At 40.1% G+C, this 18,795-nt stretch overlaps 2 protein-coding genes across 6 annotated transcripts in view; one reads left to right on the top strand and one right to left on the bottom strand.

Annotated features, from left to right (window-relative positions):
- Nucleotides 1-1,798: 1,798 nt before the first annotated feature.
- GDF9 (growth differentiation factor 9) lies at nucleotides 1,799-5,103 on the bottom strand. Its single transcript, XM_026118151.2, has 2 exons — nucleotides 4,674-5,103; nucleotides 1,799-2,800 (listed from the first exon to the last, which is right to left on the bottom strand). Exons 1-2 carry the CDS (start codon nucleotides 5,101-5,103, stop codon nucleotides 1,848-1,850), a joined length of 1,383 nt encoding a protein of 460 aa, XP_025973936.1. The 3' UTR covers nucleotides 1,799-1,847.
- A 6,586-nt stretch (nucleotides 5,104-11,689) lies between these two features.
- Nucleotides 11,690-18,795, top strand: part of SHROOM1 (shroom family member 1) — a 41,132-nt gene continuing 34,026 nt past the window's right edge. For 2 of the 5 annotated variants that reach the window (XM_064521176.1, XM_064521171.1), the window contains exon 1: nucleotides 12,052-12,337. The gene's annotated coding sequence lies outside the window, so the exon portion shown is untranslated. Of the gene's footprint in view, nucleotides 11,816-12,049; nucleotides 12,358-18,795 lie in introns of those variants that run through there. The other 3 variants (XM_064521175.1, XM_064521172.1, XM_064521173.1) reach the window with 3 other exon arrangements.

The following is an 18,795-nucleotide window of genomic DNA, read 5'->3' as shown; positions in this document are numbered from 1 at the left end:
CCATGTAAGTATCATTTGCACTAAAGAAATAATAATTGTTTTTATTCTTTAGACCAATAGATAAAGCTGAATTCTCACTCTGTTTAAAAGTAATTAATGGGAGTGACACGGTATTAGGCAAGGAAGTTCTCTTAAACCAATCAAATGTATTGTTAAAGTTAAAAAAAAAAATCCCAGCCCTCAGTCAAGGTATTTGCTTTGAGCTCTTAGTATTTCAAATGCAACTTCAATTAGAGCCAAAGCAAGCAGTATTTTTAGTTCAACAATTCCAAGCTGCTGTAATTTTCACTCAGAAACTTCATTTAAATAGATGTTATATGACTGTTACCCAGCTAATATTACATCTCTGCAGAGCACTTCAAATTTATAGAAGTGTCACATAAACATTGACTAGTTCACACTCCACAAGGTAAACTGTTATCAGCTTTACAGTTTCAGTGTAATATCAATGCACTGAGAAGTCACACAGAAACCCCCTGGGGTTTAATCCTCTCTCTGCCAGGACAGTGTCTCCAGCCCTGCATGCTCAGGCCCACATTAAGATCTAACATTAGGGTCTGCTCAGTAATCAGTCTGTGCACTGATAGATTGGCAAGTCATCATCTTAGAGACTATTCTCACAGAACAAGTTTTGAAAAAATAAAAAGTCTGTCTCAACCTCCTCCTATTTTTATACATAGATGTAGTCCCCATCAAAGCTATTTTCATGTGAGTGGCATCTACAGCTTTTTCAGGTTAGGTCCCTAGCCTAAAGCAAGCACTTTCAACAAAATCCTTAGAACTAGAAATCTAGGAGAAAATAAATCAATCATGGTAGAGGTTTAGTGTGAAAACATAGAATTAAGGCAGTTACCTATATTTTTATTGGGGGAGGAAATGAGGCTATGCTCCTATATGTCTTCAGATTTAATTTCAGACTACTAAAAGATTTAATAGCATTTAAATCAACTGATTTAACAGGCTTCTGAAAGCCTTTTTAAATCTCTGACCAGTGTTGAACACTTCTTTGTAATTCAGGAGCATGGGGCAATATAATTTTACATGTAGAGGACTGTACCCTAACCCTGTGAACAGTTTGTATTTTGTTCTCAGAATAGATCAAGCATTCTTAACAGCTCACCAGTAAGCTGGCGCAGGTTCTTATTCAAACAGAAGATAGCTTTTACAAGTTGCCACAGAGCTGTCCTGAAATTCCAGGTAAATCAAGTAGAATATTCTCCAAACAACATTTATCACCAATTACTGAGAAAGCCTTAATAGTGTGACAGGTTTTCCCCCCCCCCCCCTCACTTTTTTTTTTTTTTTTTTTTTAAACACATAACTGTAAGAAAGAGTTGTCTGATTCTTTGAGGGAATTGGAAATATATTAGAGAAAAAGAATGAGCAGCTGAGAAAGCAACCTTTAACATTAAAGACTGCCTGCTCTTCCTAGATACTTCCCAAAAATGTTGTATAGAAGATTTCTTTATATAGAGGGAGACTAAGCACAGGCATCAAACATAAGTGGTATGCATGATAGGCATTTATTCCTTTTTTTTTAAATCTATAACAAAACTGCTTAAAATAGATATCTGGTAGTTGAAACCACTTCCACATTTTAAATGCAAAATTATTCCAGTAAAAACTATTATTTACATTTAATTTCACATTCTAGAAAGGCTGAGTGGCTACAAAAATAAGTGCTATTATGTGAATACCTTCTACTAACCCCATGCTAAATCCTAACTGATCATAAAGAGCTATTAGAACTACACAAATGCTATTCAGTTGATCAGAATTACAAATTACTTTGAAAATGAAAAAAAACCACACCCAGAACCAAGAGAAAACAAATTAGGATTCACCCACTACCGACAAGTACATTTAGTAGCTATCATATCTTCATATTCTTTGTAAACTATAGAACCATCGGGCTCTATGGTTAAGACGCTCAATGGACTATACTCAGCAGGAACACAAGAGGGCTTTGGAACAGATGAGTCCAGTTTCTCATAGATTATGTTCTGTACCATTGTATGCACAGGAGAGCCATAACGATGCCCAACTACTCTTGGGCAGTCACCTTTGCAGTACTGAGGGCTGTATCTATGAGGTGCTATTATCCATTTGTCCCATTTTAGTTGGCTAAAACTTAGACGAAAGTTGTGAAGCTCACACTCGTTCTCAGGAAACAGAAACTGTTTGAAATATTCACTCAAATTATAAGGTGGTGCTGCTGGAGCTTCTTTCAAATTCTCATCTCTTCGACGTCGAGAAGCCCTTTTACTCTGTATATTTTCTTTTCCTTGGTCATCCATAGGATCAGCAAGCGGATTGTTCCTTTGCCTGGGCCACACTGGGATTTTCCTTCTATGTCTAAGTGAGTTCCACCTGTGATAAGCTTGCTCACTGGTATCATTTAGGTAAAGAAGGAGGGAAGGGGGAACCAGTGCTACATTAATGGAATTCTCCTGTGTAGTGTTATGTTGTGGATCACCCATCAGACAAGTGAAGTTCACAGCCATATGAATATTCCTCCTGTTAGTAGCAATTAGAGGCTGGAGAAAAGAAGTCACATCAATCTCAACCCACTTGCGTTTTCTAAATTCAATGTGCAAACTAAAAGCTATGGAGTGTGAAACGCTTGGACACACTTGGCTAGAAAAATCATACTCCTTAATAGATAAATGGCACATGCATGTAGTGGCAGAAGAAGTGGGAACTGATGTGTCAAAGGAATAGAGCAAGACAGACTTGAGTAAGTGCTCTAGAGCAGTAACACGATCCAGGTTGAAGAGCAAATCCACCGAGTGAAGGTCTCCTGAGAAGGGAGAAACAAAATCTTGTAGAATTAGTATATCTTAATTTGCCACCATGGCATAAATACTCTAGTCTAGTGAATAAATAGAAAGAAGTCAGTAGAAGAAGAAACCAGCTGAGATGCCCATCCTTATTTTTATTGTATTGAGTTTCTACATCAGCCATGAACATAAGATTTAAAAGTTAAGAAAATGCAATAAAAACAAGAAAACCCAAGATTTCAATGGGTAGGAGTAATTTACTTAAGAAACAGTGGAAAAGCAAGTGAGTTAGCAGTTGCCTTTCAACAGTATCAGTATGGGAAAACAGGAACTAGACACTTAGATTATACATGAAGCCATGAAATGAAATAGCTACAATTGTAAAGTGAATGTTTTCAGAACTTTTTGTCATTAACTCTAGTTGTTTTTCCTATTCATGTATTCCTCCTATTCAAATCTCTCGACCCCAGTAGTTGACAGTAAGCCTAAGTAATAACAAAGCAGCAATTTAATAGTGCTATTTTTTTAAATAAATTGTATCATTTCATGGCTGCAGCTTTGCTCTTCTTTTGTGAAACAGAACCAGAACTTCCAAACTATTTTTGAAGGCACCTCTACTGTAAGATGCACTGTTCTTATCTTTTCCCATGATATTAAGAATTTTGGGGGTTTCTTTGAATTTTATCCAATTTCCATCTTATTTTGAGACCAATGAGCCCATTTTCTGGCCTGTATTCCAGCTGTGGATATAGCATATATTTAATATGTTGCTTTTCATACTGCTCACCACTGTACTTTTTCTGTAAATTAGAAATTCTTCATGAGCACATTAAGGGGTCTTCAAACCTATATAGGCCAAAGAATCAAAAATCAGGTTAGGGCTCTGTAGAGCATGGTAAATTCATATCTTTTTCCTATATTAAGTTTTTTAAATAAAATCATGAATTTGAATAACTTGAATAATCAGACTACTACTTTAATTATTACTATATTGAGGATATACAATCATGAGATTAATTGTTAACTAATAATGTATTTCTAAAACAGTAGATTATGCTGTGCTAGGAAGTTTTAGTTATGAACATTGATTCGTTTGTATTTTTCCGTAATGAGTGTTTTTTAGCTGAACCTCAGAGTGCCTTTACTGTGCAGAAGTATGTTTGTGTCTTAGGTTATCTGGCTTTCCAAGTGAAGAAATCCAAATCAGGAAGACTCAGATCACTTGTCTGCAATCATACAAGCAGAATTAAAGGCCAAGGATTTCTAGTTGCCATTGCTGTGATCAGACCAGATTTAAGAAAACCGTGAAAACATGGTGAGTAAGTGAACTGCCTAGCTATGTTAGTTTGTCAGTCCTGAAACCAACTTACAAAAAGTTCTATTCTTCATTTATGTGTGTTTACACATTTAGGTTATAATTCTTCCCTAGCAAAAGTACAATGCAAGGACAAAAGTCATCTTGTAACGGGATTCTCAACAGTTTGTTACAAATCTAATTACAGTGCTGAGTTTTCATCACCTTCAAAAAACAAAAGTGAACAGTAGACAGAAACATGATTCCTGGACATTTATTCCCCTTTTCTTACTTTACTTAAAACTGTTTGCAGAATTCTCTTTGTCTCATAATGAGATGAGTTAGGCTAAAATGTCAATGTGATCTTAACCATAGTACTATTTTTATTTGGATTCCCAAACTGTGGAGAACCCTATGTCTAATGCTATTCAAGGAAAAGCAGGTTATGAAAAAACTCTACAGTTTAAGAGAAGAGCCATTAAGGTTAGCATAGTTAAAACCTCTAAAGGAGCAAGATATTTTCCTATTACACTGCAAGTGCAGAACACATGGAAAAGCTCCCCAGTTAAACTTTCCAACTTGAGTCACTCCACACCTACCTTTCAGCAGGTCCCTGTGGCGGTGCTTGCATTCCGAACACGGAGTGAAGAGTCGAACAGTGTTATAGAGGTGACTTTTGTTGGCCTTTGGGATTCCCTCCTTGGTAGCAGACATCTTATACAGCCTCTTCATGTACCTAAGGGCTCTGGAGTCTGGCTGTAGCCTAGGAGTCTCAGTTTCCCAATTCTGGTGTCCCTGGTCAGACAACACCTTGAGAAGGGGAGGCAGGAGGGCATATCCACGTCTCACACCTTTTGGAAGCCGCAATAATGGATTTAGCTTGCTGGCATTGTCCTCAGGAGCTACCAGTAACCCCGAGGTCTTGTCAGATGCTACACGATCCCTGGAGTGGGGGGAACACTGGATGCAAGAAGAAAGCCAGTGGATACAGCAATAGAAACAAACACAAATTCTCCAAGGACTCTCCATGCTCTTTAGGGCTGCAGTAAAAAAACACCTCCCCTAAAATATTCAAGAAAAAAAGAGCACCCAGGCCTGATCCCTTATATATGTTGCAGCTGTGGAATGGGAGGGAGGTTTCTTTCTGATTAGAAAGCAAAGAGAAAGATCTACAGCTGGCTGCTGAACCCACACGCTTGTTTGCATTCAAGCTAGAGACTTGGCACATGAAAGCAAGTTGTAAACAAAATCCTTGTTCTCAGGGTTTACCTTCTTAACGTGGTAAATCACAAAACAAGAGTGTTTATCTACCAGCCTCTAGGGGGAGCTGAGGAGACAAATTATTGGCTATTCTGACGAAATTCATGTTCATCTGCAGAAATTTTGATACTCAATATTAACCATTAAGAAAATCTCAGCAATAGCATTCAGTAAGCTAATGAAGAAAGAATGAAACTAATCTTCATTTGCTGTTAAAATGTCTCTCACATTTCACTTCTCTGTAGAGGTAATATCCACCTACGACAGAAGTAACTGTAACTATAGTACCCTCGGATTCCTTTTCATTCCTTATGCAGCACACATTTACCTCCAGTCTGAGGTAGGCATCCAAAAATGCAGAGTGCTCTTCAGTCACTACCAGCTATCTGTGGAATGTGCTCTAAAAGACCTCCAGTGGAGTAATATCGATTACATCATGAATACTCAGAGAGTCTTGCTACTGGACATGACTAAAGGGATGGTTTTTCATTTTATTTAATTAGGAAAATACATGAGAAAACCTGCTTTCTTGTCAGTTGTTTTTAATTAGAGCTATGCTATCAATAATGTAGTGAAATGTCACCCATAATCTACCTTTCACATCTTAGGGCTTCAAAGTAAGGAGTGCTTACTCAGAGAATGTTTAATTAACTTACAAAAATGTCAGCCTGGCATTCTTTCATTTGGGAGAGAAGGTTAATTCAGATAACAATCTATAATGTGAAATGATACAACCTTTTTCGTTAGATTTCTTAAAGTCTGTTTGATTGTCATAGCAGAGGGATACTGTCACTTCTAAGGTCAGCTCTGTTTAAACTCTTTTGGGTAAGGTGACATATATTTTCATTCATTTTAAAAATATATCCTTCAGTCAAGCATGCTTGCTCCAAACAAGTCCATCTGTTCCTCCCTTGTGGGTCTGAATTAGTCCCACTTTATATTAGTTTCAGACAAACGTGACTACATGACAAACATAACTACACTTACTGCTGTTCCATGGCAATTTAAGCTGCCCTCTAATACTACCCTCTTCCACAAACCAAATGTGCATTCCTGCTCTCTCCTTTGCATTGATCTTTGATCTTATCAGATCTTGTGGGGAGTCCATTCAGGGGGCTAAAATGACAGGAAAATAATCCAACAAAAAAGTGAATATTTGCTTTACCTCATTGAAACCACCTGACAAACTGAGAACAATTATGCCTATCTCGAATAATGCCTGTCTTAACAAGACATGAGTGGTACTTCTGGATGCTAAAGCCATAGTAGATCTTTAAGTATCATTCTGTATGGTGGCGCCAAAATAATCTTACATATTTTTATATATACACAGCATTGATTAGAGGATTCTTAAACATTTAATTTTTGAAAATTGTACCTAAGTAGACTGAAAAGTTCATGGAACAAGTGAAAAGAGATCTAGCACAGTCACAGCAATATGTATTTGCAAAACTGAAGCCTGCAGGGCCAGGAAAGAGAATGAGAGAGAAAAGAGAGAGCCCTCTAAGCCCAACTCACTGCCAAAGCCAGCTTATCATCCAAACCATGGCTTTTTGTTAGACTTCAGGTTTCTCAATATTTGAACACATTTCCTGAAAAGTTATAAATGGCATAATTATATTCAAGCGAAGATTCTGACTCAAACGAAGAGTACTTGCTGATGTAGGTAGTTGCTTATTTGCACAAGCATTTGCTCTATTAAAGATTTTTGTTTAGTAAAACACAATGTCCAAGCAGATTAGTGTGGTAATGTCTCTTTAAAATCCATACAATTATTAGATTGTTTGATTTTCTAATGTTTTATATATCTTCAATATTTATTCTATATATTATTAATCGTAAGATTGTTGCAGCAGAAACTATGTTTTCCCTTTTTTTTTCTGGGAAACGTTGAGTGGGTACCTGGTTCATACCACCAGAATTAAAAATAATTTTTAAATTCCTATGAAACAGAGCTGAAGAATGTGTGGCTTTGCTCTGCAGTTAGGTAATGACGTTTGTTTGTTTCCACAAGGCAGAAAAAGCATTAATCACAGGTATAGCTGTTATGCCCTGATAAACAGAGAGTTTTCATTTTGGCTCACTGAATGGATTCAGTGGACTTTGAAACACAAGAAGTATCAGCTGCTCTCTGCAGGGTCCCTTAATAATGTTGCAGAAACAGCTAACTGCACACTCATGGTAACAGCTGAGTTAGGTGTCTGCTATACAGATGTGAACTGTAACAATTTCTAAAGAAATGTGTGCTTAAAAAGAAGAAATGTTTCCTGTTACTTAGAACAGCTCCTTGCTACCATAAACCAAAAAGATCAAACAAAATATTTTAAAGAACTGATGCATATAAACATATGTCATTATTCAACAAGACGCAATCAGAGCTAATAACCTCTGTACTGCTGATTTTATTACTGTAGTATAAAACGAGGACTTTTTTTCTTTATCACCAGTGATAATAGCTTATGGTTAAGTTAGCCCCTTTTTATTTCTTTGGCAGCACTAGCAATACCTTAAACTGATGACAGTCAGAAGAATGGGCCCTGTCTGTCATTCTGTTCCTAACTGCCTTCTCTTACCAGATTATTATACGAGTCTCCACGGTCTATATAATGTGAAGCCTGCCATTTGAGCTGTTGTTCACATGCACATTGTATGGGATTTTTCCCAGTCGTTATTTTCATAATTGTCCCATGGAACACACGTTTCCAGCCTTCCTAAAGATTTTGGAACAGAGTGAAACCTAATAATTATATAGACAAAAGCTGTGGAAGTTCATGAATTCCCTTTTTTTCTTGCAGACTCTCTGTCCTTCTACCTGTGGTGCTTTATGTATATCATTTATTTTCTTTATATTTCAATTTCCCATCAGTTTATTATCATCATTTATAGCACCTAGGAGTTTCCCTAGTGGACCATGAGACCATTTTCCTGAGTGCTGCACAAACACAGAATAAACTACCCAAAGAGTTTATAAAACAAACATAAGACAAGAGAAAGGACTTAGCATATCAGCAATCAATAGTTATCTTGTTCTTGTGGGCATCGTGGAAGAGCAGAGTTTTCAGGATTTAAAGAAGATTACAACAAAGCATTGCTGTTGTTTGCATCAGAGACAGCATGAAGATCTTGTTTGAATATTTAAGGAATGAATATTTGAATATTTAAGGAGTGAGCAATGGAAGCTGACTCCGTGAGTGGGATTTGGCAGTGTATACTGCTATTTCCCTTACCTTCCAGGGGTGCTCTATATTAAACGTTATGAATCATTCAGGCACTAGGATAATGATAGGTTTATAAGGATTTGAAACATATATACACAGCTAGACACACAACCAAGATTGTGACTGTCTCAAGTTTTGTTTGGTGTCTGCAGGACATTACTGTAATAGATAGGTAAGAAGCCACCAGCAGTAACAAGGCACTTTAGAGAGTTGATGGAACATTGTTTTTTCCACTGTAATCAGGTTTTAGAACCTAAAATAATGCAATGTTTGAGAGTTGTAATTTTCTCAGTTCCTCAGGCAAGGGAACAACCTACATGAGAAGGATATGCCCAGGAGGGGCTGTTTTCTTGTTCACATGCCCACCACGGTCCTCCAAGCATCAGGATCAGGTAAGATCATTTCCCGTTGGTTGACTCTATTGATGAAGGTGAGAAGGGGAAGGAGATGAGCCTTGTGCTGTACAAGGTTATGTGTGCTGCCTCCAGAAGAAAGGACTCTGATACAGGGCCTTCCCCCCCAAGACTGCCAGCAGGTAGCCCCAGCACCAGGGAAGAGAAGAGAGAGGTGATGAGTGAGTGCTTGGGCAGCTACAGCCAGTTTATCAACACCAGCCACGTATTCTGTGGGGATGTCAAGAATGAGGACAGCAAAGAGGGTTCGGGGGAGAGATATCCCTCCTCCATGGTGTCTCCCCCTTTCTGTTTCTGTGAGGACAACTGGACTCCAAACTGTGCCCTGTGCAGTGGCAGAAGGCTGGGGCAAGACAGCTCTCCCACCCCTTCGTTTTTGTAACTGGCACCTATGGCCTCTTTCTATCTTAGAGGGAAAAGACTGTCTTCTGCCATATCCTTGTCAAGCTGGGGGGACCAGACATACTATGGATTGTCACATAATGGTATTATGTTTTATTCTCTTGCCAGAGGCACAACAGTGAGTGAAAATGATCTAACAGTCTTTTTGAGTTCTTCTTCGTGGGGTTTCTAGATTTATGAAAATAAATTCTAGATTTATGGAAGTATGCTTTTACTAAACTTCTCACGTTTGAGTATCTCATGCATTCTATATGGGACAAAGAGATTCTAACCGAAGTAAAACCTCATCTCTGGTTTGCTGTACTATTTACATGTCTGTAAAAATAAGTAACTCTTTCAAGAGCTACAAAATATTAACTGATACACAAAACAGGTTGGTATGTGTATTGATTTCACTGTACACATGGACTAGACAAACGTAATATCTTCTCAGAGGACACACAGGGAGTTAGTGCCAAGCTGGAATCATGGTATAGTTCCTGCTGCCATTCCTTTGGACATACGACTTTCCTGCCATCTTACAGGGCATTGCTGTAAACTGACTGTGTAATAACACTGAGGAGAAATGACCTTGAGGACACTTTGTATAACTCGATTTAATAAATGTTCTTGACAGGGTAACCAGTTTTTTGGTTCATTTAGTAGATGAGTTTAGTGGCTTAATAGGTGGCAGCATGAGAAAAGTTTTACTTCATCCTGTTGTGAAAACAAATGATTAGTAAAGAGCAACCTGGCAGTCCTACTCAGCCGCTGAAAATGAGCCCAGTTTTGCCTTTGCAGTTAAACTACTGGTGCCCACTTAGGTATCCGTGTGGTCTCTTTGTCAAACCTCTTCAGTTTTACAACAGCGAAGGTACATTCTTCTGAAGTGCTTTCTTACAGCTCTTCTGTATCAAGAGTTTAATTTGCAACTCATTTACACATTACTTTTCATCATCTGTGATGACTGGGGAAGAATGTAGATATTCAGTGTTGAAGTATGTCACTCTCAATATTAGCCTGCTAAGCAAGTATCATATGGAATCTAATAGGTTTCCCCTTGTTGTAATACGATATTCTTTAAAAGAAAATGAGAGCTCATTCTCCAAAAAGAAATGACAGCTGCAGAAAACAGCTACCATACCAGTGCAAGGCTCGTGGAGGGATCCTGTGTTAGAGCGATACTTCCAGTTACATTATCTATAGGCTGTATGGCTTCTAAGTCTAATAGCCGTATTAGCAAAAATATGGAAGTTCAGCATGCAAAGAGTGAAAACTACCTGCAAAGAGTGAAAACTGTCATATGGACTCATTTTACACAGGCCTTTGAAAAGCCATTGTACATATAAGCTTCCAGTCACCACAACCAATAAGCTAAGAAGAAAAGTTTTGTGCATACTTACAAATATGACCGGCCATATGGTACCTGAACAAGATACTCTTTTAATGTATTAGAATTTTTATTAAAGTAAAGCTTCTGAAGTTAATCAACAGAATTATCGTTAGTTTGCACATGTTAGTTCTGTTATGGGGAGGTGCTACACACATATCCACAAAACACGGCTTTAAGGTCAATTTTCGTGATACATTTAACCCAGTTCAACGGAGGACTATCGCTACCACGTATGATTTTTGCTTTCTCCTCCTTGCCTTCAGCCATATGCTCTTGCCTGTTTCCTTGCTCTGGTGGAATAGTTTTCACCTGCTCTGCGAGCTGTACTGACTCATTCCCAGCTGCACACCCAATATAAAGTTGTGGGGCTGCCAAATACATCCTTTCTGTTAAGGAGAGAGAGGGTAAGAGCCAACAACTCTGCTGCTTTTACCAGTGTGTCACAGTTAGCTCAGCTGAGGTGTAATGTGAAATTGCACAATACTATAGTCAGATGCATGTTAAATGCCATAGTTCTCTAGAAAAGCTTAGTGAAAAGTTGAATTTTTATCTAATGTATATGGGCAGAGTGAGTAGCACTGAGTCATCTTCCTTTTTTTTTTTTTTCCTTTGGTTAAACATGCAGATAGGTTTGCAGGAGTTATCCCTCTTCCTTTTTTTCAGAAGGAAGGAATAAAATGGAAAAGTTCAGAACCAACTCTAAAAAACTAGCAAACTGGGGTCTTTCACTAGATATTGCTCCTCTTGCCTTGCTGTACTGGTGTGGAAAGCTGAGACCTTCCTAACTTTGTTAGGCTTGCTACTATCCCTTCCTGCTTTCTTGTCATATTTTCCTGTCTAGCAAATTCTCATTTGCAGGCTGAGGAGGAACAGAAACTCTGAAGAATTAAAAACCCAGGAAAATGGGGAGCCTGCTGCTGCCACCTCAAGCATCGTCTGAAACTGCATACCAGGGGGATAAGCTGCAGCACAGCAGCCCTGACTTTTCTCAGGAATGTGTTTATGGTTCTAAGTGTAATAGTAGTTTTGGTCATTCTCACATCGGCTCTGCCGTAGGATGCAGTGCTGGCTATAAGGTAGGAATTGGGAAACTTGTGTTTTGCCGGGGTTTTGTTTATTTTGAATTATCGTTGGATACGGTTAAGGTGCACGTCCTTATGTGACCCGGAGCGAGAAAAGGGCTAAATGGTGACCAGGGCTCCCCGCGAGGAAGGCGCTCCCGGGCGCGGCCGCTCCGCGGGCGCCTTCTCCCCCTTCCGCGCCGGGTCGCGCCGCTCCGCGGAGGCCGGAGCTGCGGGGCCGTCAGCCAAACCCCACCCCGGCGCCTCCCCCGGGGCAGGGCAGCGGCAGCGGGCAGCCGCGGAGCCCGCAGGAGCCCCGCCGCGGCGCGGCCGGCCACGAGGAGGATGCTGCGCCCGGGCGGAGCGGCGGCGGCGGCCGCAGCGGGGCGCGGAGCTTCAGGTACCCGCTGGGCCGCGGCTCGGGGGGCCGCTGCGGCCGGGGCCGGCGGACGCTCCCGGCGATGAGCCGCGCTGCGGGCTCGGCGCTAATCACCGTGAACGCGTGGGTCCGGCTGGGAGTCATTTGCCTTTGAGAAGGTGAATGGAGATTTACGGAGGTAGATGAAGTTGGGGATGCCGGGGGGGAGATCGTCTGAATGCAGCAAAGCAATCTAAAGTTCATGGGCCTTTAAGATGTTTGAAAAATTTGCAAAGAAGCATTTTCAAAACCTGTTATTTGAATTACTACGTGAAACTAACGTTGTCAATACAATGCAGCCCTCGTTTCTTATTTTAGACAGTCATGGCTGAAAAAGTAAGTTTTTTGTGGTGTTTCTTGGGTATGTTGCCTCTAATCATTCCTGTGGTATTAAAGGAAAGGTATACTGCTGGATAATGTACTATTGTCTGCCGATAGAAGAGATTTTAAAAATGATTTTATCTAACTGATACTGTTGCAATGGTAAAAAAGAATCCTTTCATAGTTCAGAATATGCTGGAGTTACAGGACAAAAATAGTTTTGATGTGTTACAATGTGGCTTTATACTTATGCTCTCTTCAGTGGTAGTTTTTGAATCCTACTATTCATTTAAATAAGCTACATAATTATTTTCTTCAAAAATCACAGGGGTACTAATTTCCTGGATGCTTTTCCTGTTGTGCAGAGACTTGTTAATAGGATTCTTCTCTCAGAAATAAGTTTCCTTAGCAGCATTTGATGTCTGGAATGAAGCAGCATCAGGTAGAAGCTGAATATATTTTAATGAAGAAACATATTCTAAAGGATTTCTAATTTGTGTGCTTTGCATTTTGCAGAAGATTCATGATCTGGTATTATTGAAAAAGTAGAAAAGTTTCCAAATGGTGTGCACTTACAAGTGAAAATTTTAAAAAACTTAAATATTTTCAAGTTAAAACTTGGAAAAATAATTCGAGCATACACTTAGAAAATAGAGGTCCATGTTGACCAGAATAGAAGCTTTTGACTTAGAAATGTACTTTCAAGTGGGAAAAAAAAGCTGCATAAAAGATCTTCCACCTATTTACAAGTGATGAGAGAAAATGCTAATTTACTTATGCATTTGCCTATGAGGGTTTTGCACAGTCTGATACTGTCTCATTTGGCTTCATTCAGTGTTAAGGTGCAAGTCCAAGCATGCAGAGGGCCAGACTCGTACTAGCAGTGCTGTTCAAGTCTGCAGGTGGACTTGCTGCCTCTATGCACAGTGCAGGATGAGCTGCGAAAACTGGGACCCGCACCCGAGCATCCAGGGCAAGCAGCTTTGGCGAGCGGGCTGGCGAGCCTCGTGGCCCGCGCCGCTGGGTTCCCTGCGCTGGGGAAGGGTCTGGGCAGCGAATGCGCAGGTTGGGAGGGAGCCCTGGAGGTACCTGCCCTCCAGGCCAGACGCAGCCCATGAACACGCGGTTTTGGCTCAAATTTAAAGAACAGATGACTAACTTCATGTTGCGAGGTGGTTGGTGCTTTCAGTTACAACGCACTCTTCCTCCTGCTGACTTGGCAAAGTTTCATCTAAAAATTTGCATTCCAGCTGTTTGCTTTGCTCAGAATTTTGGAAAAACATGGACAAAATGAATCCTAGATTTCTAAGAATGAGTTTAGTGGGGAAAAATTTTTGCCTGTTTTCAAAAGTTCTGACCTTTCACTGAGCAGCTTCATTTCCCACGCTTTGGAGAGGGAACTAAATTTTGTTTTGCATGAATTTGCATCAGGGATGTGCCTTTAGCTGTTCCCTCTGAAAATTCTCCCAAGTCTAGCCAAGTAATAAGCCTTGGAAAAATGCACAGGCTTTGATTTTAGTAACTGAAATGTCTGAAGATCCTGTGCTGTGAACATGCTGGAATCTCCAAGAGCTTCCAGTCACAGCTGGACTGGTTGTATGACAGTCCCAAAGAACAAATGAACCTGCTTTGGATAACGCACCAGGTCCCCGGTCCTGGGTGCTTCCAGTTGCCCCAGGCCAGGCTGGAGCAGGGGACTGGCTCTGGCTGGGCGCACCGGGGTGGCTTGACAGGAGGCTGGGCAGCACAAAGTGATGAAAATGGGTCTGTTAAAGAAATGAAGGGTGGGGCAGACACAGAAGCAGAATAGGAGTGCTGTGAATGTTCTTTTAACGTGATTTTATGCAAGCATTATTTTAATTATTAAAAGAGAATGAATTAAACTGAATTAAAAGAGGAGAGGAGGGGAAAAATAATCATAATCACTTCTTTGTTTATAATATTCTCCTAATCTTAGTTATTAAAATCAAGCTTTACTTTCTTTAAAAGTTACCTGCAAATGAAAATCTGGGTTAGAAACATCATTGATGCCAAGTTTGAGTATACCTCATAAATTTTATTCAGTCTTAATACAAATTCCAATTTCCATTATTAGGTTTTCATCTTTGGTACTGTGACATCAACTTGCTGTTTCTCCAGGTGTCTTGCAGGATATTCCAGTGACCTGGGTTTCCGCTGCTTGTGCCAGGGAGGTGCTGGCTGCCCGGAAGGCAGTCCCAGTGCCTCGCACTGGTTTCAGCAGCTGTGTGCTTTACCGGTGAGGAGCCCCGTGCTCCCATCCTGCTTCATGTCAGCAGAACGTTTTGCTCATTTTTGACTGCACCATTTGCACACTCAAACAAGCAAATATAAACTTCTCTTGAAAAGAGCAGTACATTTGTCGTGAGGGTATGCAAAAGATAAATTGCTTTGGATATTTTCTCCCCATTTCTTTCTCTAATTTAGGCCCGATTCAAAATCTGCTGAAATCAATGGAAAGCTGTCATTTACTTCAGTGGGCCTTGAATAACTCTTTAAAGAATCACAGCAGTGTTTAATGGGGTTGTGTAAAAGTAGGCATGTTTCAAAGTGAATAAATGTATTAAATATTCCAAAACCAGCCTGCCAACACATTTTCTGGTGACCTGAAAGATTCTTGATGATCAGCGGAGTTGTGACTTTATGGCTTGAAGTGTTGTGTTGTTGGCATTGAGCAATTCCAGATACGCAGGTGTGGGAATGAATGCCTGATGGCAAGACCTGGAAGTGAATTCAGTTATCCCATATTGAGTGGAGCTTCTGCTGATTCAGCAGGTTTTGTGTGCCTACCATCGTACAACGCAATGACTAAGTACAGTCCTCTGCACGGTTACATGTGGTACAGAATTTGTATCTTCTGTCCTTCCTCAGAAGAAGAGATTTAGTTTTTTGCATGCAAACTAATGGGGGGTGCCTGTGCTTGCTGTCACAGATAGGCGTTATTAGATAAACAGCCTTTCTCCCTGTCAGAACAGGAGTGAGTTTAGGTAGGCATTGGATACAGGGCAGAATGTGTCCCCCTCTCTCCTCTCATCAGTGTGTTAAATGACCTGCACTGCTAGCCAAGTTAGCCTGGGGATCTAACAAGGGACCTCATCCATTCTGTTGGTTCCTAGCTTGCAAAGCTACTTGGCCTCTGATATTGAAAGAACTAACTTTAGAGAAGAATGAGGAATAAAAGAATGGGTCAAAAAAGGAATACTTTCAAACTACTCTATAATAGTATAAAAACTGTTGGAAAACATCTACTATGCAATGTGTGAAATGTTAAGTTACAGTTGCTCACAGATAGTTTGTTTGCTTACATTTGTTTACTTTACACATTTTCTACAATTAATATGAATTTGCCAATGATAAACCATGTCAAATTAAAGTTAGGCCAACCAGACCCCCGCCCAACTCTTTGCAGTTTTTCCCCTTTAACAGGCATTTTATCTGCCTTTTTCCTGTCTCATATGCCACCAGCCTCCCAGCAGCCCTCGAAGACAACCAGTGTCAGTTCTGCGGCTGCTTTAGCCAGGCCTCTAAGTACCCTTGCATGAAGTATAGCAGACTTGGACAATTTAAAGACCCATAATTTAGTCAGATCTTTCTAAGCTGTAGTTTCCCTGTTCCAGGGTGAGTTTTTACACTGGTATTAGTTATTAGTGGTGATCAGCTCATTTCTGGGCTTTTGAGCAAGGACTTAAGCCTGCTTGGCAGGATGGCTTTCCTTCATCACTGAATCAAGAATTATATTTCTTGTTTTTATTGGTTTCATTTTATTTTGTGCCTTGCTTTTCTGGATTTGTCCTTTTCTCTTTTTGCCCAAACAGCCCCAGTTCCCCTGCTGGCTGTTTGCCTTTGCTACCTTTCTTCCTTGTCATCCTCTTAACTCCAAACGCCAGTCTCTTTGCTAAAACAAGTCCAGACTTGCCTAGTTTCCCCACTGATCTGTCGCCTTCATCCTCCTCCAAATCAGTGTTTCTTTTTTATTTGTTTATTTTTTCTTCAATTCTTCTCCTTCTATTTCAAGCCTCCTTGCTAGAACAGCCTTAACCACTGTTTCTCTCCTTGGCCCACCAGGCCTGCCTCAACACACTGCTTTCATTTCACTGTGTTCCACCTTATTATAACTCTTGTCTTCTCTGAATCCGATTCCTTTGCTCCACCTGTTAGTGATCCAGACAGAGCAGAGATTAGAGCCCAGCCGAGAGCGGTGCTCTGGTTTCGGCATCTGTGGGTGATGCTGCGCTTCTGACTGGATTCCAAGAACAGTCTTGTAAGTTGTGGATTGACTGCATGGAAATTCGATGTTAAATCTCTGCTGAATATATTCCAACTTATTATTCAGGGATTTAAATTCAATCAAATTTAGAATATTTAGATTTCACAGATGCATCAAAGACAAATACCGGACACACAAGCTGTTCTTTATCAGATTCTGAGTCTGAACTCTAAAGCACAAAAGCTATGGTGTCATAAAGATTGTCAGATTTTTTTTTAACATTGATAAAACTATGTATTATTCAGAGCCTTGTTCTTAAACAGCTGGACCACTTCATCTGACACTTTCCAAAAAAAAAGAACAAAAAAACACAACCCTCCGGCTGGAATATTCCAGCCAAATGGACGGTAAGTGTTTTTCATAATAAACACCTATAACAGGAAATGTCAAGCAATGCTAACAAGCATAGCACCCTTCTATAATACACAAACCTGTCCGATTTTCATTCCAAATACGCAATGATGTGAGTTTATTCTCAGCAGAGCATTCCATTGCATGGGCACAAATTCATTTCCTGGATCATGGACATTTCTGCACCTGGCCCTACATTTATTATACCTTTTCCTAGCTTCAAGAACAGGGAAGGAGTATGAGCAGAATTTGAAAATAACAGGTTCTTCCTATGCATCTCTCTAGGAGTATTTATGCATGGGGCTACAAACTGAGCCTGTATTTAAATAATTTCAGTCTGCTTTGAAGGTGATGTTTCTCAGTATTTTTCTGGTAATATCAACAAGCCAATTTTTTGTTGCTCTGAAAAAAATCTACTAATACAATGTTGCAAATATTTATTTTAAAATTGTCAACAAACATTCCAGGAGCTGTAGAACAAATATCTCTGCAGATGTACTGTTTGAGCTGAGTTTTGGGATAATTTTGGAGTCCATAAAATTTAAGAGTTTGAGATCTCAGGATCTGTCATACTTTTATAAATAATTACTGAAAAGCTAATCTCCAGATTTTTACTGTTCTGTCTTTGCGACAGTCACATCATGTTCCATATTGCTGAAGTTGAATGTTCTGGTATCTAAAATATCACAAGCCATTTTTTACAAGATTTTGTAGAGGAATCAAGAATGACTTGGCTTCATATCAGATACTGCAGAAAACCAAGCATTAAAAATTTAATGCTTTTTTTTTGTGCATCACTGGCACCATCAACATTGTTCTGAGAAATGAGCAGTGCATCATTTTTCCGAACTGCTCTGTTTGACTCTTTGTGTGCTCAAACCTTTTAAGGAAGAATATTCCTGGTACCTGCTAGGTCTGATATGGGAGATTTGTACAAGCCCTAAAAGATATAGTGCCCCCCCCCCCCCCCCCCCCTGCCCAGGCATGCTCTGAACAGCAGTGATGGACAATGTTGTGCCCCAACATCTCAGAGCTGAAAGTCGTATCTCTTGAACAGTGATTGAGCAGTTTTGAGCTTGGCTTGCACCGGGAATGCTTCTTTCATTGGGTCTCAGAGGAGCTTGTCTCTGCTGATTCCCACAAGGGCGGCATGCACGTGCTCCACATTACTGAGGGATTTGTGCATTCGGGGTCCTTCCAGCTTAAGATCAGATGAGCTCATACTATTTGCTTTTTGTCTAATCCAGACAGTGTGATCTTTCTACTTATGGCAAGTGTTCAGTTTGCACCTGCCCATGCTTCCTTCCTTTATTTCTTCATCTAGCCCTCCTGCTGAAGGCCATTCATAGAAGAATTTAAGACAATTTAATTGCAAGATCCATAGGGAAGAGTGCTGTCTTTGAGGTTTTGGCTGCTTTAGCTACCACCAGCGCTCCTAGAAGACCTCAGTATGAGCTTACTGCCCAAAAAAGTATCCTGAGTTCAGGTGCATTTTGCAGTCCTTGACAGGTTACATGCTGTTCAGCTACACTGCTGGCAATGTCCAAATTTGGGTTGTTCTGGGATGGTTTTGCACATCTTGGAAATGAAAAATTTAATTTTGGGTGAAATGAAACACTT

The sequence above is a fragment of the Dromaius novaehollandiae genome, chromosome 15 (genome assembly GCF_036370855.1).
Source record: "Dromaius novaehollandiae isolate bDroNov1 chromosome 15, bDroNov1.hap1, whole genome shotgun sequence".
NCBI classification, from domain to species: domain Eukaryota; kingdom Metazoa; phylum Chordata; class Aves; order Casuariiformes; family Dromaiidae; genus Dromaius; species Dromaius novaehollandiae.
The sequence above is the reverse complement of the archived record's forward strand: the minus strand, read 5'-3'. Positions and strand labels throughout refer to the sequence as shown.

What these genes read in the sequence shown, in the direction of transcription:
- GDF9 (XM_026118151.2), bottom strand. Translation starts at nt 5,103, where the DNA reads ATGGAGAGTCCTTGGAGAATTTGTGTTTGTTTCTATTGCTGTATCCAC. An exon ending in CCACAGGGACCTGCTGAAAG is followed by an intron (nt 2,801 to 4,673) that starts GTAGGTGTGGAG and finishes CTCCCTTCTCAG; the next exon opens with GAGACCTTCACTCGGTGGAT.